The 22,513-nt window shown below is 36.0% G+C and overlaps 1 protein-coding gene across 1 annotated transcript in view; it reads right to left on the bottom strand.

Moving 5' to 3' along the window:
- The window catches only part of LOC107596047 (eyes absent homolog 1-like), a 39,139-nt gene that overhangs the window by 13,414 nt on the left and 3,212 nt on the right, over positions 1-22,513 (bottom strand). Inside the window, exons 4-12 of the mRNA XM_016286653.1 lie at positions 21,862-21,939; positions 19,614-19,680; positions 19,106-19,251; positions 17,754-17,891; positions 13,079-13,161; positions 12,518-12,704; positions 10,674-10,816; positions 9,714-9,799; positions 3,285-3,372 (exon numbers count right to left, since the gene is read on the bottom strand). Of these exons, the coding sequence (XP_016142139.1) occupies positions 3,285-3,372; positions 9,714-9,799; positions 10,674-10,816; positions 12,518-12,704; positions 13,079-13,161; positions 17,754-17,891; positions 19,106-19,251; positions 19,614-19,680; positions 21,862-21,939 (1,016 nt within the window). The remainder of the gene's footprint in view (positions 1-3,284; positions 3,373-9,713; positions 9,800-10,673; positions 10,817-12,517; positions 12,705-13,078; positions 13,162-17,753; positions 17,892-19,105; positions 19,252-19,613; positions 19,681-21,861; positions 21,940-22,513) is intronic.

The raw sequence follows: 22,513 nt of genomic DNA, 5'->3' as shown, positions 1-22,513 counted from the left end.
CATGAAATATATTCTGTCATTGTACAATATAAATAATTAAGTGAGCCAAAAAACAAGACAGAGTGTCTCTTTTTCCAAAGACCTCTACGTGTTTAAGTGTCTGCTAGGTCACAGTAGTGTATGTGTGTGTGTGTGTGTGTGTGTGTGTGTGTGTGTATGAAGTAGATCCCTTATGACCAATACGACATGACTTTTCCTTTTCATTACCTTCCTCTATATCAACATTCATACAATTATCAGAATATATCAAACTCCAATCACACACACGTGCAAGAAAGCAGGCGGAACAGTGAACAAATAACACAACCTATTGACTGCACAGAATAATTTAACACAACACAATGCAACATGACCCCACACATTACCAACACACCCTGACATTTTAATCAGACAGGATGTGACCACGAGAAAATGTATTCATGTGGATTTAAACACTAAACAGTGATTTGAGGCACAAAGCAAATGCTGAGAGGCTGATGGCGTATTTCTGGACAGTGCCGGCTGTACTTTACACATTTGTGTAAGTTACACAGTTGACAATCACCAATCACCATAAGGCATTTGTATGTGCAAAGCCAGAGGGAAATCCCTTTATGGCTTTGACTACATTAGACCGAGCATGTGCATTTCTTCAAGGTCTCAAATACATATCTGTTGTGGTATTTACAGCTTGAAATTCTCCCATAATTTTGGTCTGTCTTTCTGAACACCCCGTTTAGTTCAAAGAAAGCATTCTGTTACGGTTTAAAGTAGAGAAAGTGAAGTTTTCTGCTATTGCATGCAATTGTCGTTTTAAGAGAAACGTCCTTAGCTTTAAAGTGTCAAAACGAAATGTAATAATTCGGTTGCTGAGATATAGCAGAAAGGAAAAACTGCACATTGCACAATCCAATCATTTTACAAGATGCCTCGACAGCCGAATCATACACAAGTGGAACGAAAACACATGAAACGAAATCAAAATACAGGACAGATGTTGTGAAAAAGCCACATTTAAGCTTTGTCACAAAACTGTCTTTTTTAAAAAATGATTGGGGGGGGGGGTCATATCCATTATACAAAGTACAGCGGGCACAATCTAGTATAGCCAAACATACGGAAATATTTAACAGCCAATTGCTGCCAATTAACTTTGATCAAGATGAGTGCGATTGGAATCTCCCCGTCACTCGAATGTCTCGGGCAGCACAAACATTTTCTTTCTCCCTGGTTCTCGCGACAGGAAAAGCAGAGCAAGGCCGTTGACTAATGAGACTTGGCAGGCTCGCAACAGTTCTCCTCACACTTAAGTATCAAACAAAACATTTCCTCCTCTGCGGGGTCAGCCATGAGTAGGACACAGAGGAAAATCAATGGGCCAGTGGTGTCGGGTTCTGGGGATGAGGGAAAGTGGCTCACCAGCGGTGTCTGGGCTCGGGTGGGTTCAGTTAGATCTGGTCTGGTCTGCAAAGTCTGCTACTTAAAAGCCTAGTTTAGTCAAAAATATTCACCCTTGTGTCGTTTCAAACCTGTATGATTTTAATTCTTCAGTTGAACACAAAAGAAGATATTTTGAAGAATGTTCAAGCTGCTCTATTTCATGCAATTACAATGAATTTGGACTGGAGATTTAAAAAAGGAGGCAAAGAATCATAAAAGTTGTGCATGACTTAGTTTCTATATTCCAAGTCAAACGATTGCTTTGTGTGGGACTGAATTTATTATTATTATTATTATTATTATTATTCACTGATAGTCTTCCACTGCAAATGGAGTCAGCGAGTTTAACCCTGTAAAGCCTGACATATAAAATAATAATAGTCTTTTAAATGGTTGTTCAATAAACATTTAGACAACAAAAAAAGTTTGAATTTATGTTTTGTATCATATTGAATAAATCAGGCTTTTATGGCTCATATATTACATAGTGAGAATATGAAGCTCATACTCAAGGAAGTAGAAGAAAAAAAAACACCTACATTTTATTCAGAGGTCCAAACTGAGCAAAAATATACAATTTGGTGCATCTGCTAATATTTATATGGCCAAAAAGTAAGAAAGTATAAAATTCTGATTATAATTATAATATAATAATTATTAATTTGAATTAATATTATTAATAATTAATATTATTAGAATTATATTAAAAGGCCTTTTACTTGCTAAAAAAGTATAAACTACCAATCACACACCAGGTTTTTCAGCAAAGTTTAGATCCTGTTGATAATTTTGTCTTAGAAATTTGCATATCAAAAATTATACAGAACCAGATCTATTCTTTTTGTGAACGAATCATTCAGAACAGTTTCTGAAATGAATCAACTGATTAATTTAATAGATTTCCAGTGAATAACAACTTCAATTTTATTCTTTTTCTAACACAAAGCTATGGGATAACTTCAAAAGACTTGAAATAAGAAAGAAAGTCAGGTGAATAAATGATGACAAAATTTGTTATTTTTGGGTGAACCGGCTTTTAAGGGTTTGTGGATTTGTTGAATTATTTCACAGTCCATATTTTCAGACCTGAAGCTATTTTAACAAGCCATATCACAGATCTGCTCAAATCACTAAATGAAGTGCTAGCTCAAGCAACACCAGATCTGGTCAAACTTAACTTCACTGCTATGAACACGTGGAGCGCTGCCAATCACGAGCAGAAGTATCCCTACCGGTCTCATTTTCACCCCTCACCAGGCAGGGCAGACAGACACCTAGATACGCTCTCAGTAACTGCCCCCGGGGGCAGATTTTACACTGATCCGACATGAATCAGGCAAAGCGGGCAGAGCAGCCGTTTTCAGACCGTGACAGAGAGTCTGCGGCCGGAGTGGACAGAGACACCGAGCACACAGCATGACATGCAGACAGTCAGAGCACGTACAGAAATATTAGAAGCTAACAAATTGGCCTGGGCGGCAGGGAAGGGAGGGGGCCAGTGGTGGGCGCAGGCCGGGGAGACTGACAGCACATGTAAAATTCATAGTGTCCCTTGGGCTCTGAGGTAATACTTCACCACTGAGGGACGTTAGCGAGAAATAGGCACCCTGCTATTAAATGGTTGTTGATGCTATGGCTTAAACTTTAATGGACTGCTCTTGTGCTCGTAATGTAATGTATACACTCTGTTGTGACTTATCCACATCTTGGGGCTGGGTTTTAAATATGGCTGCTAAGAAAGCAAGTTGTAGAAGTAATCACCATATTAGAGGGCTTGCAATAAGCTCCACAGGGGGTGAAGACAGCTATGGTGAGCACACACAAAAAAGTGAATCCCCTAAGTAAAAAAAAAGTGCTGGACTTACTTCCAAGTCATTGAAGAAGAAATGTGTGTCAGCCAAGTTGAAGATCATCTCTTCCATTCTTAGTCCCAATGACACTGATGTTGGTGGACGTTAATGTAAAAATAGCAGGAAGCGAAGAGTATTTAAATATCTCTTGCTTACAGCAAAATCGAAATTGATTTCTGAACCAGGTCTTAAAGGCTGTAAACTTACTTGGGAGTTGGGACATTTAAGTGGGTGTCGTGATAAACACACACACACACACACACACACACACACACACACACACACACACACACACACACACACACACACACACACACACACACACACACACAAAATAGATATCAAATTATTAATTTTTCCATGTTTACTTTAGACAATTTATATTTAATTTACAAAAATGTAATAAAATGTTGTATATTATTAAATATGTTATAATAAAATGTTAAATATTGTATATATATTAATACTATTATATTAATATTATATTGAATATATAAATGACTTAAACTTTCATGGATCTTTTTTTCTATATTATATTTATTATATTTTTTCCATAATTACTTTGGGTAATATATATATATATATATAGATATTCATATGGCTTTAATGGATAGATAGATATAGACAGACAGAACATAACACATCTTTTAGAATAAAATATATTATAAAACAGACCTCTACCTAAGCCAATTCTACAAGGTTTAAGAGTTTCATTTTTGTCTAAAAAAGAAGCAGGGCTTAATTTTACACTCTGTAGGCAGTAAAACCCAATCTTAGATGCGTTATGAGTTGAAATGAGCTTGAGGTCAAAGTGTCATCATAAATATATCACTGTCCACATACCTCAGAGCCTAGATCATCTTTCTACACATTACTACTGATGCATTTCACCCTCATTTCCCCCAAACAATCTTCACACATCAGATAAAGCCTTTTCCAACTATTTGTGAAAGGCTGAAGTTGGGAATTTAATAGAAACTTCTAGAAACAGGAAGATGCACATTTTCCAACACAAAACAGCTTTAGCAAGTGATGTTTAAACCTGTGCACTGGCAGTAATCAAAATGGATAACTCACTTAAAATATAATGGACTCTTTTTTTTAAATGTATTCATAGTATTCAGTTTCCACGGCAGTAATGGCGATCTCGTGTTGTGTTTGAGCAGACACAAAGATGGGAGCGACTGCTCTCTAAATTGTTAATGAATTATTTGCAGTGTGTTTTTCTCTTTAATACCTCATTAAGAAAGCTCATTACAAAATTACACCTTTCGTGGTTATAAACTTGTCTTTGCACATATATATGGTCGATTTTCTCATCTCAATTGAACCACAACTATTTAGGAGTCAGTGTATTTAAATTGACAGTTCACAGCGTTGAAACAAAGAAACACTGTAGTACGTGCTTAAAACAAGGCCACAGGGTTTATTAAATGGATATTTAGACTAGTATTCAATTTAAAATCATTGTTGTAATCTTCATTCCCCACAGGCTTATTTTTCGAATCAGTGGCTGCTCTCTCGCTGTTCATTAAGAGGATAAAGCAAGTGTGCGAATGAGAGAGGAAAGCAAAGGAGGGGATTTATTCCAGCGTCTGTACAGCCGTGCTGAGTCAGAGAGCTCTGCTGCGGGGATTAGAGCTTAAAGCCACCTGAAGAAATGTCTGAGCTTTCTACTGATTAAATGTCACACTCAACAATGAAAATCTTTTAACTGTGGACAGCGGGAGGGGAAACCACACAAGAAGGACAGAACACCAGCAAAGACACTGATGAGGTTTTTAACTTGATGTTCACACACTGCGTATAATCTACAAATTAATATACTGATGATGGTACACAGATATTTTTTTTCCATTCATAGAAAGTACAGTCTCTTTTGCTCAGCAAAGCTGAAAATACAGTAAAAGTACTGTAATATTGTGAAATATTATAACAATTTAAAATATCTGTTTTCTATTTAAATATATTTTAAAGTGTAATTTATTCCTGTAGTGGCAAAGCTGAATTTTCAGCATCATTACTCCAGTCTTCAAAGTCACATGATCCTCCAGAAATCATTCTAATGTGCTGATTTGGTGCCCAAGAAACATTTCTTATCATCAATGTTGAAAATAGTTTTGCTGCTTAATATATTTGCAGATAAACTTTTTAACATTATATATGTATCTACTGTCACTTTTACTAAATTTAATACACCCTTGCTGAATGAATGTATTAGTTTCTTTAAAAAAAATCTTACTGATCCCAAACTTTTGAACGTTTGTGTACATGAAATTAAAGCATTTAACCCACATGTTCTATTGAGATTGACATTCAGAGACTCTAATTATGTATGTGTAAAAGTAATAAGCGCAAATGTAAAATTAAACCTCTAATTCTGCCATCAAATTATTGTAATACTGAATGGTCCCCTGACCAATCAAACATTTTTAAGTGTGAAATGTCAATTTTTTTATATTATAATAACAGCTGGAGCTCCAGATTTGGGTTTGTTGACCTCTCTTGCAGTACACAAGCCACGGTTAAGACTGCTGACTCTACTGTGATGTGACCCTGTCTCTCTCTCTCTCTCTCTCTCTCTCTCTCTCTCTCTCTCTCTCTCTATCCCTCACACACACACACACACACACACACACACACACACACACACACACACACACACACAGTAATTAAAACAAAAGAAATTGGCAAGCACACACTTCTACATATCTTTTTGCATGTGAAAATCCATTGCAATTATTCTTTGTTTATATCTGAGGTCTCCGAGACCCCAAACTAAAATAATATATTTCACGGCGGTCGTTGGATGCATGCTAGCAAGTTAAAATTATGTTTATAATCAGTTCTCATGAGTGCAGGAAGTCATCAACCTGATACCTCAATGTTAAGTATGTTTTCTGAGCTATTAAAAGAGTCAAGGAGTCTCTCAGACTGAGAATAAGAACATGAGGGTTAATGAAAAAAGTGATCAATAATTTCACAGTTTATATACATTACTGAGTTGTTCTCATGTTCCTTTTAATTATAAAAGTTATATAAGAAGCTTTTAAATATATAGCCTAATCAAAAATAGGTAATTTTTTTGTGAATCACTTTTGAATAGTCCTCCCCTCCCATCTATTTTGAGCCTGCCAGTCAGTGGACTTAATATAAACACCTGTGTATGTATCTGACAGTTAATAAAAGCAGGTTTGGTGGTGAGAGGTATGCAAAGTGCACTTCTCTGGCCCCACGAATCCTCTCCAATTAAATCTAAACAATCATTCAGCAGGAGAGTTAAGAATACAAGCAGGCCGGAGTGCCAGAGGGTCTTCTGCTCTCGCTGCCACCTGTCCCCACACATCAGCGCCACCCGAAGGGCGCCAAGTCCTCCCTTCCGAAACCCCCTCACTCCCTCCAGGGTTGACGGCCACACAGCTGGCCCGAACCATCAGCTTTATGTGAGCGAGCTGCCCTGATGCCAATTAAGATAACTGATAACCACAGCAGTGAGCTCTCTAACACGGCTCTATTTATAGAGCTCTTCCTCAACGGTTTCGCTGGAAGAAATGCATTTCGCTGGGTTTTCTTACTGTTTATGTCATCTACGCCTCATATCGGAGAAACGTGAAGCACCTTGGTTTTTAATGTAAGGGTTTGAGATGAGTGTGCTGATATGATTTAAGAGAGCATTATGCGGTTTGCGATGTTGCAGGGTAGATGGGATAAGCATATTTCTGGTGGAAGTGCAACGTGTAATCAGATTTCAACAGCAGAGAGGAGAACAAAGAACGATTTGGCGCTTAAGAAACATTGCTTATTATTTTCAGTGTTGAAAACACTTGTGCAGCTTAATATTTTTGTGGAAAGCGTGATACTTTTTTTCATTCTAATATGCTGATCTGGTGCTCAAGAAACATTTCTTATTATTTTCAATGTTGAAAACCGTTGTGCTGCTTAATATTTTTTTTGGGAAACTTTCTTTTTTCAGGATTCTTTGGTGAATAGAAAGTTCAAAAGAAGAGCATTAATTTAAAATATAAATCTTTTGTAACATTATAAATATCTTTACTGTCACTTCTGATCAGTTTAATGTCTCCTCTCTGAATAAAAGTATTAATTTCTTTCAAAAAACCATGTATAATAACAGCAAATTTGAAATGAATCTAATTCATTTCTAATCCCTCTAATTCTCCCATTAAATTCTTGAAGTATGTTCCTCTGACCAATTAAAACCCAGTAGACAGAAATTATTAAGTGTGAAATATGACTTTTCTATATTATAGTAACAACTGAAACTTCAGATTGGATTCTGTTTGACCCTAAAAGGAAAGACACACACGCACTTATAAATGAAGCTTGTTAGGAAAAAAGGACCTTAAAATCAGACGGCTCAGTGTGTGTGTGTGCGTGTGTGTGTGTGTGAGAGAGCGAGTGGACACGGTTGAGGCGCTCTCAGAGTTTTGCTTCTTTACCCAGCATGCTCAGCCGAGATAAAGTAAATAAACAGCGCAGGGTCGAGGGCCAGGGCTCCCTCACCCTTAAAACAAAACACCACCCCCATCAAACACCCTGCCTGAGGAACAAAGAGAACAAACCGGCCGCCGGGCCCCGTTCCACTGACATCCGAGCGCTGCTGTCATCTACACTCACCACAAAGAAAAAAAACCTTCAAGAAGCTCGGCCAAAAAATGGCAAGTCTGTGATTTATTCCCTCAAACAAGGAAGCAGCTTTCTACATTCTTCAGACACAAACAGGGTTCAAAAACACATGCATGTTGAACTCAGATTTAGGGCTGTTTTGTGAAATTATAATTTGGTCAATTGAACGAACAGTCATGGAAGTTAAATAAAGCCATGAGATCACTGACGCAGCCTGAGAATTGTATATCACCGTATTTCCCAAATTGTTTGTTTTGAGAGTTCAAATATAGCTTATGATGGTTTATATAAAATAACAAATACAACAACCACAGAAGTAAATTGGTTCTTATTGCATGTTCATAACCCTTTTGAACCTGTTAAATTTGGCATTATGCTTTAAGAAAATCATCATATAAATAAAGGCAATAATACAAATATAAATAAAGGTAAAATACATTCACCCTCCATATATCCACAGAAAAATATAATCTAGACATATTATATACAATACTCAAACATTTGGGGACAGCAAGAAATCAGTACTCTTTTTTTTTATTCAGCGAGCATGCATTAAATGAATGAAACGTGAAAGTAAGACATTAAAAACGGTACAAAAGATTTTATTTCAAATAAATGCTGTTCTTTTAAAGTTTCTATGAATCTAAGAACTCTAAAAAACATGTATCATGGTTGCCACAAAATATTAAGCAGCACAACAGTTTTCGTCGTTGATGATACAAATTTTTTGTTTTGTTTTGTTTTCCAGCAAATGAGCCTATTAAAATGATTTCTGAAGGATCACGTGACACTGAAGACTGGAGTAATGATGCTGAAAGTTCAGCTTTGCCGTCACAGGAATACATTACATTTTAAAATATATTAAAATAGAAAACAATTTATTTAAATTTGTAGTAATATTTCACAATATTATGTTGTACTGTATTTTTGATCAAATAAATGCAGACGTCTTTCAAAAAATATATATAGAGACTCTTTGCCTTTATTTATAAGGTAGTATATATATATATATATATATATATATATATATATATATATATATATATATACTAAAATATAGTATAAATAAATACTCTAAAACTAAAGAAAAATGTTTCTCAAGTTTCATCAACTGCAATGCAATAATACATTAACTTCACTGAAAGGGCAGTTAAGGCAAACACTTAATTAAACTTAACAATGAACCATTTCTGAAGGACAAAAAAACCCTTAAGAAGTGTCAATGGACATTCTCGGTGCAACTGGTTTGTAATCCATGCCTGTTCCAGCCACATAACTCAGACAGCTGCAGGCCGAGCTCAATGCCTGCAAGGCCTCGATGATCTTATTGTATATAGACAAAATAGCTAAACTAAAAATATATATATATATATATATATATATATATATATATATATATATATATATACTAAAATATAGTATAAATAAATACTCTAAAACTAAAGAAAAATGTTTCTCAAGTTTCATCAACTGCAATGCAATAATACATTAACTTCACTGAAAGGGCAGTTAAGGCAAACACTTAATTAAACTTAACAATGAACCATTTCTGAAGGACAAAAAAACCCTTAAGAAGTGTCAATGGACATTCTCGGTGCAACTGGTTTGTAATCCATGCCTGTTCCAGCCACATAACTCAGACAGCTGCAGGCCGAGCTCAATGCCTGCAAGGCCTCGATGATCTTATTAAAAAAAGAAACAATTACACTGAACTCTGAGTTCCTCGAAGTGGGACGGTGTACCCAAACAGACCCTCTTTCTGTGTATTTTCCTAAACTTTGCATTTAAAATGCATCACTTACCCTTCCGAATCTGTTGGCGTAAGATCCCGTGAGCAAGGAATGGAAAACGATGATTGTTTCATCCAAGTCCCAAATGAACACGCGCTGAGAAAAGAAAGAGCAAAATCAATGGCTCACTCAGCATGCAAGATGATCTGATTGTCAATAAGAAGGGTGCATAGACTCATGCGCCCTGGGATCAGTAGATATACAGCACTGATGGTCACCATAACACCCTGCAACTGCGGGAAGAACCACCACTGGACAATCCATCTCCTGCCCCCGATGCATTAACACAATCGATACCAACAAACTAATTAACTAGATTTGTTAACATGCTATGATGACAGCATGCTAATGGGGCCAAAACCTTCCAGAGATTCAGGTCATGTTAATGAAAAGACCATGAACTGTACATCTCAAATATGATCGAGATATAAATATAATTCTACATTGAAAATTTGGTGTAGAAAGAATTTTCAAACAATTCTTCACCAAACTGAATTTATATATATATAGAGAGAGATTTTTTTTAATTTTTTTATTCAAAACATTTTTGAAACCCAGTGAGTGTTTATATGCACAACAGTATGCATACAATTTTTGGAAAATTTCACAAAACGTAACAATGCAAGAAATTATCTGTTTTCTTTTTGTAAAACATGTTTTCTTCCTGTCAAAACATGTGACATGCACACAAAATAAACAGACAGAATGCCGATTTAGGCTTTTGCATGCTAAGCGTGCAAAACATGCAAAACAAAGCTTTCACCAAAAAAAGCATTTACATGTTGTAACATGTAAAACTGAGCATGGAAACGTACTCAGTGTCACTCTTTAAACATGTCAATGCATTGTTTTTAAGGTAAAGCAGTGAGCAGAACGAACACTTCTAGATAATCAAAAGTATCTTAATATTAATTAATCTATCGCTGCTGTTCCAGCCAGATACATTGACAGAGCAGCAGCGCTCCAATACCTCAAGGTCAGAGTCGGGAGGTGGGGATGGGTTATTGTTCCTCCTTCCCCGGCCACGTGACTTTCCATCTGAAGCCCGACGCAATCGATCTGAATCTGAATCTTTAATGGGGGTTGATGGACTGTGGATTGTACTGTACTCTCCTGCAGGTAAAAAGTAAGGCAAAAAAGTATATCAAAAGAGGAAAATAAAAAAGGCTTTCATCTTCACATTGTGACTGGATCCGTTTACCTCATCTAGTGTTCAGTGCTATAGCTGCTGCCCACAAGCTCTAATATCATGCTGTTTATCTGATTTTCTTATACCCTAGATACCATTTAAGTTTTAGTAATGGCAATGAGGGTGTTATGCACTACACCATCCTTCCCTAATTACACGACAAGGCAAATGTAAGAAAAGTTTGAGTCATTGAGGGAGCAAAAATAGACTAAATAACTGGCAATATTCTATCAAATATGATGTCAACTTCTTGTTTATAGAACTAAGCAATATTAATTTTGGCTGATGCGGATAAGCTGATAATTATGCTCACATTATGGCCAATAATTGATAAATGGCACAAATTAAGAACAATAATAAACAGATGTAAATAATAGATATTAATATTCTAAACTATTTTTTTGAAGTTTGAAAAAAAAAAACTTTACACACTCGAAATGAATTTAAGCATCACTATAATGCGTATGCAACATTATGCACTCAAGTTCTTTGAAAATGCTAATACAAATCTTAGAAATTACATAGATCATTTTATACATTTATATTTATTAAAACAAATTATCATAATGTAAATAATAAATATACATTACATTTAAGTTTTAGTAATGGCAATGAGGGTGTTATGCACTACACCATCCTTCCCTAATTACACGACAAGGCAAATGTAAGAAAAGTTTGAGTCATTGAGGGAGCAAAAATAGACTAAATAACTGGCAATATTCTATCAAATATGATGTCAACTTCTTGTTTATAGAACTAAGCAATATTCATTTTGGCTGATGCGGATAAGCTGATAATTATGCTCACATTATGGCCAATAATTGATAAATGGCACAAATTAAGAACAATAATAAACAGATGTAAATAATAGATATTAATATTCTAAACTATTTTTTTGAAGTTTGAAAAAAAAAACTTTACACACTCGAAGTGAATTTAAGCATCACTATAATGCGTATGCAACATTATGCACTCAAGTTCTTTGAAAATGCTAATACAAATCTTAGAAATTACATAGATCATTTTATACATTTATATTTATTAAAACAAATTATCATAATGTAAATAATAAATATACATTATATAAATATATAATTATTTTGAAAATTGATTTTCAGTTCATTTTTAATAAATAATTAAAAAAATACATTTATATACTTTATAATACTTTTATAAAATAGAAATATTTAAATGTATTTATATAATTTATGAGTTTTTTCTTATAATTTTTAAAGATGAACTTTGAGCGAGTGTTAGATGACAGCAAAATAATCTAAATTGAAAGAATACTGGAAATTATGCACAATCAACTGATATTTCTAAAAATATTTCTCTAATCAGTCCGATAACCAATATGTTACCAATATATTGTATAGAATCCCCCAAAATTTATTTTCAATACAGTTTATGGACATTCCCTTTAATCCTAAAACATAACACACTGCAATGAGTAATTCAAAATACTGGCAAAAAAAAAAAGAATCATTACAGAAAATCGCACATTGGGACTTTTTCGAGTGCACCAGCAGGGTTTAGTATTGAAAAAATTAGCCAATCATGTCTCATCTTTGCAGCAGCTTGTAGTATTAGGACCTCCTTTCTCCCCTAAAACCGAGCTTTCTTACCTGCTGGTTGCTCTGAGAGGGGCTGGCTGGTGATCCCTGATGGAGGGTCCTGTAAAGTGTAGGTGGCAGTGGTGGAGGGTGTGGTGGGGCTGGTGTTGTTACTGGTCATGTATGGAGAAGTGTAAGGGCTACTGTTGTAATACTGTGCATACTGACTCTGGCCAAAAGCTGGGTAGGAGGGGTAGTCCTGCAGAAAGACATCAAGGCGGTAATGTGAGATAGCCGCACACAACACTGCTACTTTACAGCGCAGATTCCAAAACGTAAATGTGAACATATGTCTCCTGAGTGCTACATCTGGACAGCGATCTGTCTTCACTCTTTTTTCCTCCACTCGTGGCATAATTCATATGCGAAAAGAGCAAGAAGGTAATCCTTGTGTACAGTGGTTGAGACATTTAGAGTGATTCATATCATGTGAGTAATATGCGAGCGTACACATGTTCTATAAAGGCTTTCAGGAGGAAGGAAAAAATATATATACTGGGCGCATGTGCCAAATGGAGGAAATGTGATTTCAACAGACTAGATAGTGAAGGATAGAAATTCAATTACAGCTACCTGTTGTGTGCTATTGAATCCAGTTGAGTTTGTGAGGGAATTGCTTCCAGCGTACAGCCCTGAAGTTGTTGTAAAACTGCCTCCTATGAGAGAAAGAGACATAATGGTGAGTTATCGCAATGCAAAACAGAAAGATCAAATCAAATGAGGCTTTGTTTGCAACTGATGTAATTCTGAGGACGATAAGCGCAATATAACCTTCAAAATAAATGACATTTTTAAATTGTAGATGGGGGTCGAGTCAAGCAAGACCTAAACCATCTCAAAGGCATTTAGGACAAAGCCTTGCAGGTACTATAGGGGCATGAGGGATTGAGTGTGTGTGTGTGCGTTGGTGGGTGGGAAATAACAGTGGCTTTATCTTTTTTTTCTCCATATCAGTGATTGGATCTTGGACGATGGTCGGAAAGAAAGAGGAAAGGGGGTTGGGTCTATTATTTCATCCATCGCTACCTTTACAATGACAGACACAGTGCCACTGTTGTGAATGAGGGGGAGGGAGAGGGCGGGAGTTTTACCTGACATCATGCCTCGATGAATATGCATATCTGTCTTCCTTTCAAGCTGCTTAAAGAAGCACCTTCTGGGTAATTAAATCTCTCTATGGAGAGATAGCATCTAATGACTTAACATACATGACATGAGTTATAGGGGCGAGACAGCCTGGAGGTACGCTGCATTTCGAGGTGCTCAAATCACATTGGAATTCTCGAGCGGACTGAAAAACTGGTGTAGCAGAATATTCTGGGTGCAGTACAAGGTGAGGTCAATCGACAGAATTTTTTTTCGACTTGCCCTTCCTTTTCTTAAAAAAAAAAGCAAAAGTCTGGTTACAGTGAGGCGCATACAATGGAAGTAAATGGGGTCAATCTGTATAGATTAAAATACTCAGTAGTTCATTTTAGTTGAAGTTCTACTATTTTTTGTGATGTGCTTTTGTCATGTATTATATGTTTATTTGTATTTGTTATATAATATTTGTAATATTTTATTTAGCTTTCATTTACATTTATTATTAATTTTTATTTATTAATGTATTATTTATATTTAAGTTTTAGCAATTTTAGTATTTAGCTAGTTGCCAAGGCAAAAATTCTAATTTTGAATTTTTTTAAACTTTAGTTTTTCATCTAATATTAAAACATTTAATAGTGTCTTTTTTAACTATTAATTTTTAATTGTGATTTTTTAATTGTGTTCGTTTTTAGTTAACTATAACAACACAGCGTAGAAATGACTGAACAGCTGAAATAATAAATACATTTCAATAGAAAAATTAATACAAGTACTTTTATAAACTTTAAAGCTTCATCATTTAAATCCTCAAAAAATGAACCCCATTCATTTCCATTGTAAGTGTCTCAACGTAACCTCGATTTTTGCTTTTTTAATCAAAATGAGGGATGAGTCAAAACTACTTTTAGTGGTAATCGACATTATGCCACAAATGCTGTAGATTAATATTAACGTACTGAATACAGAATATTCACATTTTCTTACACTAACACAACCAGGCAATAAACTAATAAACAGCTGTAATACTAGCTGCTAAAAGTTGTGGGTAACCTTGGAATCATCAATCTCTATACAGCACTCTCAACATGAAATGGGCACAAAATTAACTCAACGTGTTTAAATAAAAGGGTATCTGGACATTTGTTCAGCAAAAAAACAGAAGCTGGTGTCATCATCTGGTGTTCAAGAAAATGAGGCCCCTCAGACCGTAACAAACACACAACAGCTTTACTCGTGGACTACTGTCTGGCTCAACAAGCAAGGTTACTTCTTTTTCTTGTTTTTAAAGAACAGCAAGAGGTGCTCTAAAAGCTGTTGACTTCCTCCCCAGACTTGGGCCGTCACATAAAGTGAGACACATGAATCTCCCAATGCACAACAAATTAGCTAAATCCACAGTTCAAAAAGTCATAAAAGCCAGGATTCGTAGGAAAGCAGTTGACTCCAGAGAGAGTCCGGAGCCACATAAAAGCCAAGCAAGACCCCCTCCGGTCCCAAAAGAATGACTCCATGCTGGGGAGAGGCCTGTTTTTTTTCCCAGGGGCAAAAACTCCCCCATTCCTCCCTCTCTCCACTCTGTCTTGCTCCAGTTAGTTCACTCAAGACGCGACACTGGCTCTCCTTATGGCCTCTCCAATTGGGAGTCCATTTGCTGTGCTTGATCAGTCCTCTTGCCATGGGCTATGTCTATCATCAGTGCACAATATTTGTAGCAGAAGTTTTGTAGGCCTCTCTAGGGAGCAAGTGATCAAGTCCAGATGGGCTTCTTTAAAAAGCAGTCTGCTGCTCCTCTCACACGGTGTGCAGAATGGAGGGAGGCCCAATTGTTGCTGTAATTATCATCTACTTTGAGAGAAAATCAGTGAGAAAAGCCACTCTCTTGCTCTTCTCGTGCTTTAGAGCCATTATGGTTCTGGAAAAGGAAGCAAAGCTCAAACAGGTGTGAAACTGGAAAATTAATTCCTAATTTATATTTGGATGTACTGAGTAAAATCAAGACGCCATCAAGAAGTCTTATAATTCGTTGGAATAGAGCGATTCAAATCTCTGCTAAATGAGAGAAAATGATCTCTTGATTAATTTGAGCTCATGCTAGATAGATAGATAGATAGATAGATCAACATATTAGTATTTTTTACAATTTCTATATAATTGAACAAAGCCTGATCACTACTCCGAATTTTGATTATCATATTCTTTCACTATTTTATAAAATTTATAACCCGACAATTTGTGATGACATTTTAAGCCAGGAAAGTCCTTCTGCGATACATTTCTGGATCATGATCAGAAAGCCAGTGCTGTTCCATTAGACATGAAAAAGCAGGGTAAAAATGTTAATTCAATTGTATTCCCTCTGACAGCTGGGTGCAGGCTCGTTCTACTAGGGTTATGGGACAGCAGTTGGTATCATATAGATTGGGGGGGGGGGTCTACATTTGGCTACCATGTTGAGTCCAGACCTGCCTAATCGATGAGGCACCGTGAGGAAGCCAATAGAGACAGACTGGCCTGGGGAAAAGGAAGCAAAGCTCAAACAGGTGTGAAACTGGAAAATTAATTCCTAATTTATATTTGGATGTACTGAGTAAAATCAAGACGCCATCAAGAAGTCTTATAATTCGTTGGAATAGAGCGATTCAAATCTCTGCTAAATGAGAGAAAATGATCTCTTGATTAATTTGAGCTCATGCTAGATAGATAGATAGATAGATAGATCAACATATTAGTATTTTTTACAATTTCTATATAATTGAACAAAGCCTGATCACTACTCCGAATTTTGATTATCATATTCTTTCACTATTTTATAAAATTTATAACCCGACAATTTGTGATGACATTTTAAGCCAGGAAAGTCCTTCTGCGATACATTTCTGGATCATGATCAGAAAGCCAGTGCTGTTCCATTAGACAGGAAAAAGCAGGGTAAAAATGTTAACCAGGCCAGTCTGTCTCTATTGGCTTCCTCACGGTGCCTCATCGATTAGGCAGGTCTGGACTCAACATGGTAGCCAAATGTAGACCCCCCCCCAATCTATATGATACCAACTGCTGTCCCATAACCCTAGTAGAACGAGCCTGCACCCAGCTGTCAGAGGGAATACAATTGAATTAATGGTCATCTGTCATCTGCTCTTGCAGTTAGTGGCTAATGTGTTTATTGCTGTGTTGGGGAAGTCTGAAGGCACCTCAGTTTCTGGCTTACAACAAACTCAATGCAGTGTCATTGTGAGATGACAGCAAAAGAGATAATTCACAAAAAGGACAAAATTCATAGCAAAATCTTAAAATGAAACAAAATATCCTACTGTGATTAGCATATGAGTTTGTACTGTATCATCTGGAGGCTAAACTAGGTCCTTTAGGTGTAGAAATGGACTAAAATTACTAAAATTTGGCATCAGACACCATTGACCAGACTGTATGCATACTTTGTGTTCTATACTTTCATGACATTTAGTTTCATTGGACTTGAACGGCGTTAACAGGCCTTTAAACTTCTACAGAAGCAGAAAGTTTCTACTTATGAGGCATGGAAAAGAAGCTTCAACAGACCACATGTGTCATATTATCAGCATTCAAAAACGTGGAGATGTTTCAACTGTCACACATTATTTGGAGATTAGAGAGCACAAACCGGTGCTAACTGTTGGAGGCTCGAAGGAAAACACTAGAGGAAGAAAGATGGGAGAAAAAGAATGGCAGAAAAAAACGGTTGGTTTTGGAGTTGGGACAATGTCTCTGAAAAGGGATAAAAAAACACTAGGTGGCAGAGAGTTTGCCTGATGCACGTTTAATTCCCAGTACGCAAGTGTGACTTCCATGAACTGACCTCAAAGACGAGAGTCAAGGGTGTTCCTTCTAAAGCAAACATACTTAAGAACGTACATGGTCGAGTGCAAAGGAGAAAAGGGCTGGTCTTAAAGAGGAAAAAGGGATTTTTTTCCATCTGTGTTGGTTCTCTTCAGGCCTAATTCAAAAAAGACTGTGTCTGACTACAACCCAATACAACCATCAGCTCGTGGATGTTATGAATTGGTCCGTGTCTGCCATTAATTGTGTCCTCTTTTGAAGGGGGCCTGAGAGGAATCACGGCTCTATTTTGTCACTCCACCGGGAAGAGCAGAAGAGGAAAAGAGTAGAGGGTGATCCTGACCTTGCATCTGGTAACTGTATGGTGCTTGTCCCGTCTGAGGTGTGGAGAAGCTGGAACTGTAGCTGAGGAAGCCGCTCTGGCCTGGAGACTGAGCCTGGGTCAGTCCGCCCTCTGTCTTGATGCCTGCCCACAATGGACCTAAATCAGTTAGTGACACCAGAGCAGTATGATGCACAATCCTCAGTGTTACTCCTTCCACGTCAATCAAGAATGAAAGATAATGGTGGCTTGTTTCACACTGGGCCATGGTTCAAGCAACCTTTGCATTGAAGCATTTGTGCCAAACTCAGCATGGACTTCCAAGAATTTGCTGGTCGGAGTTAAAACAAACCCGTTTTTTGATTAGACTGAATCAGGCCCAATGCAGGTTTGCGATTTGCTTCCACTCAAACAAACATGTGAACTCTTGGGAGCTTATTCGAGATTGTTCTACCTAAACAACATTATCTGTGCGCATATTTTCGCAAAGGTTTCATAACGTTCAAACCCTTGGAAAAACATTTCTAGCTTGAGTTGGGCTCTCACAGTGTGTAGACGAGGAACTGAAATCTTTATATCTCCCTAATCTGTCGAACTAGCAAAAAAGTAGTAACTGTCTGAGGGAGACACTGAGTCTGCAAAATGCAAAACAAAAGGTCAGCAGAGTCCCAAGTTTCGATTGAAGGTGGGAAAGGAGCTACTAAGGGCTGAGGTAAGCGTTAGCCTAATCTTAGTGATCAGCACATTGTTAGCTACGTTTCGGAATTAATCTTAAAGCTACATGCTAAGTATGAGACAAAACGCTACAAATGCTAAATGCTAAAGTTAATCTGCATCTCATTTGATGACTTTCAATTCAATTAAATGCATATAAAAACATATTGGCCATAATCTCCAAAAATAAGGAAATATCTGAAAAGTAAGAGACGTATTACAAAACCCACTCATGAATATTAACTAGGTAACGTTCGTCCAGTAGACATAATTTATTTATGAAATGTAGTTAAGCAAAACAAATCTTATAAAATGATTATTTGCCAGAAATGTTTTTAATATTATTCTTCTATCATTCTAAAAAAAAAAAATCTAATAATTTAAATAATTCAAACTGTATCAGTAAATAAATAAATATCTAAATAAATAAATACATTTCAAGAACGACCAAAAGAAAAAAAAATTAACATTTGCATGAATTTTTATTTTTTGCATTTCTACAGTAATTAATTTCTTCAGATTTAGTTACTATAGTATTATGGCAGAAAATAGATTAAATGTTTTGTAAGGGAGGGCGTTCATCTGCTTGAGTGAAAAGCAAAGCACAACCTGGATTACAAAGCTTTAAAGCACAGAAAAGAACAAATTGAATCAGTTACCATAGGCTGGAATCCCATAGGGCTGGCCTGGCTGAGGGTATGTGCCATAGGCAGTAGCCTGCTGCATTCCTGTGGTGTACTGTGTCTGTCCGTACGCGGCCATATTTTGGGCGGAAGGAGTCGGAAGAATGTGTGGATAGGGTCTGCTATTTGAGAGCATTGTAAGAGAAAGGGAGACATGTATTTTTACCCAAAAGCCCATATCGTAAAATTTGCTCAAAGACAAATTCTCTGTGATTCTGCTACTTAATCATAAATATTTGGCCAAGCTGTGAAACAGAGAAAAATCTAGCCATTAAGCAGCTGATATACATTGCGAAAGAAAAATAAATCACGAGGGAAATTTTTGCAAGATAATAATTACAGCAGATTTTGGAGTGCGCAAGCTGCAGACATCAATGAAAACAATACAGCTGGAGAGTCCAGAATCTGGCAGAAGGATCGAATTAAAGGCCCAAATGAAGTTGGATGCTGCTTATTTTTTAAAGAAAAATAAAAGAAGCCTTACTTGGAAGGGTAAATCTGGGGAGAGAACTGGTGAGTTTGTCTTGGGCTGAAGCCACTGGTTCCAATGGCTGTGGAGAGTTAAATAGAAAAGAGGCAAGCACATATTCAAACATTAAAAAAATAAGGTAAATATTATTCTTTGCCAACAGAACTTCTGGAATCCAAGGAAACAGTAATTACATTGCATTACACTATTTATTTCACTAACCGTATTTTAGGTTGAAAAATTAAGAGCAATAACGAAGGAAAATAATCAGGTAATATGGGAGCGTTTTCTGCTGAGTGTATACATAAAAACCTAGACAGGATGGAAAGGCCTAGTGTCCACAAACACACACACACACACGGAGCTGGGAATGATGTATGGTCACGCACACTGGAGGGTTTAAAGTGGACTGTACAATGAGAAATCAGCAGGCCTGATTACAGGTAAGTAGTACACATAAGGAGCCTTCATTAGACACATACCGGCCCTGTGGTTCCCAGCCCTTAATGACGGTGTGGAGGGCCATTCAGTTAACTCACACAAACACTACAGAGCAACATGAGATCTTTTGATGTCCCAGTGAATGCTTAGCTTAAGTCTTGAAAACTGAGCTCAAATTGTAGTGCCCTTATAAAAGGTAATTTTCATCGCAAAAAAAAAAGACAATTTAATATATATTACTTTATTATTAGTCATATTTTTATTTTATTGTTGTTGCTGTTGTTTTAGTATTTAAATTAATTGAAATGATAATAATATTATAATATTATTAGTATTTTAATAATTTTTTTATATTATTTACAATGAAAATTATTATATATTTTTAAATATATTTTATATAATAAGAAAATAATGCATGTATTATTATATATATATATATATATATATTACAAAATGTAATTGGAATTTGTATTATTATTATTATTATTGCTGTTGTTGTTATATTTTAATATTTTTAATGAATTAAAACTATTATAATATTATTATTTGTTAACGTTTTTAAGGGATTTTTGTTAAATTGTTTGCAATAAAAATGACTATAAAATTATTTTAGATATTTTATATAATAATAAAATAATATACTTATTATTATTACTATTATTAAAACTTTTTTTATTATTATTACTATTAATATAATACAATGTAATATTATTAGTTGGAATTTTTATTTATATTATTATTTGTATTTATATTTAATACTATACTAAAACAAATAATATTGTATAATATAATATAATATAATATAATATAATATAATATAATATAATACCTATGTATTAAATAATAGTTTTTTAAAATAATAACTATTACTAATAATATTATTAGGCTTACTAACTTACTATTGTTGTTTTTAGACTGCTAAATATGAGCCTCATCCTTTGTGAATTACCATTTGGCTGTCTTTTCTTTAGGGTGGAGGTATTACAAATATTGCGATTCTCTTGCCTTGTGTGTATAATTGGCTGTGACATCTAAAGTAAGGGTTAGTTAAGGAGCTCTTGCTCTATGTAACTGTATTCTTTGCGTCCTGAAACCGGGGCCTTTTACCCACACTTCAGCACCTGGTCTGGACAAACACTGAACCTCTGCACTACTGCATCCCCTGAGTATAAAACAGTCTCAAATGACTTCAGTTCATTCATATTGTGAGAGATAGAAGTCCGAGCCATGATTTATATGAGTCTAACATAAAGGTATCAAGTACTTAGTCAAATAGGTAAGGAAATAAGACAAATTAGCAGGAATGTAATACTCCATGAAGAGTTCTCGCATTTGCTTAGTAAGTAATGTGAGGAGTCTATAACATGGAATGGACCTACCTAAATTTGTATGCTTAAATTTGAAAATAGTCCATTGGGAGTACAACGTTTTTGACACAATGCAAGCGAGCTGGTTTTGTGGCTCCAGAATGTCTTAGAAATGGAGTACAAATAGGCTTTTAATACCACTTTAGGTCTCTGGTCTTATCAAACTCTATTATTTTGGTGTAAAGTTTTGTGTTTTAGAAAGGCATTTCACAATTTACAAGTCATGCATCTAATACCTAAAAGGTGTGCAGGCCACCAGAATGGGGTGTCACTCGATTAGGACCGAGAAGGGGGCTGGGAGGGTCCTAACTCAACACCTGTTGGCATGGGAACTGAGACAGAGCCTCACACTACTATAGTTCCAGCCACAGGGCCACTTCCTGGTCCTCTGCTTATCAGTAACTCATCATCTCCCTCCAGTCAGCTCTACAGCTTTGAGTGTGTGCGTGTCGTACCTGATCCTGAGAAGCTGTCTAGAGAGCCGTCTGCTACAGAGGTGGCGATTTCACTGCTGCTCATTGGCTCTGTTTTAACTGCAAGCAGAAGGAAAGCAGAGCATTTGTGACGCTGCACTAGTAAAGCCGGGTGTCAGTCACACTACAGGCAAATGCCTTTCTGCTTGTAAAATCAACAGACTTAATCTTAAAGTAATGCATGAATTTAAAGCATAGCCGAAAAACAAACTTTTGTAATGTCAAAGTGCTCATTCAGATGGTTTTATTGCCTCACAATGTGGAAAGGATCAGTAGGTGGGTGGGTTTTGTAAGGGTGGCGTAATGAAGAGGGCTTCTATTGAGATAATAGAGCTTTCAGGTTTGACAGCTCTATCCTGGCTAACTCACAGAGAGGCCAACAATTAAAGCTAATCTCTTCTACAAATAAGACAAGGACACTTCCCGTCCAATACACAGAGCTCTTGTGCTGATTTAAGGACAATAGTCATACTAAACACTATTATTTAAAGGCATAAACCAGTCTACTTCTGACAGAATGACATGTAAAAATCAAAGAGTAGATAATTAAGTATACAGAATAAAAAATAAATAAATATATTTATTCATATTTAATTTCACACACACACAATATATATATATATATATATATATA

Source organism: Sinocyclocheilus grahami, unplaced genomic scaffold, assembly GCF_001515645.1.
Source record: "Sinocyclocheilus grahami isolate Dianchi unplaced genomic scaffold, SAMN03320097.WGS_v1.1 scaffold213.1, whole genome shotgun sequence".
NCBI classification, from domain to species: Eukaryota; Metazoa; Chordata; class Actinopteri; order Cypriniformes; family Cyprinidae; genus Sinocyclocheilus; species Sinocyclocheilus grahami.
This window is presented reverse-complemented; position numbering and strand designations above follow the sequence as displayed.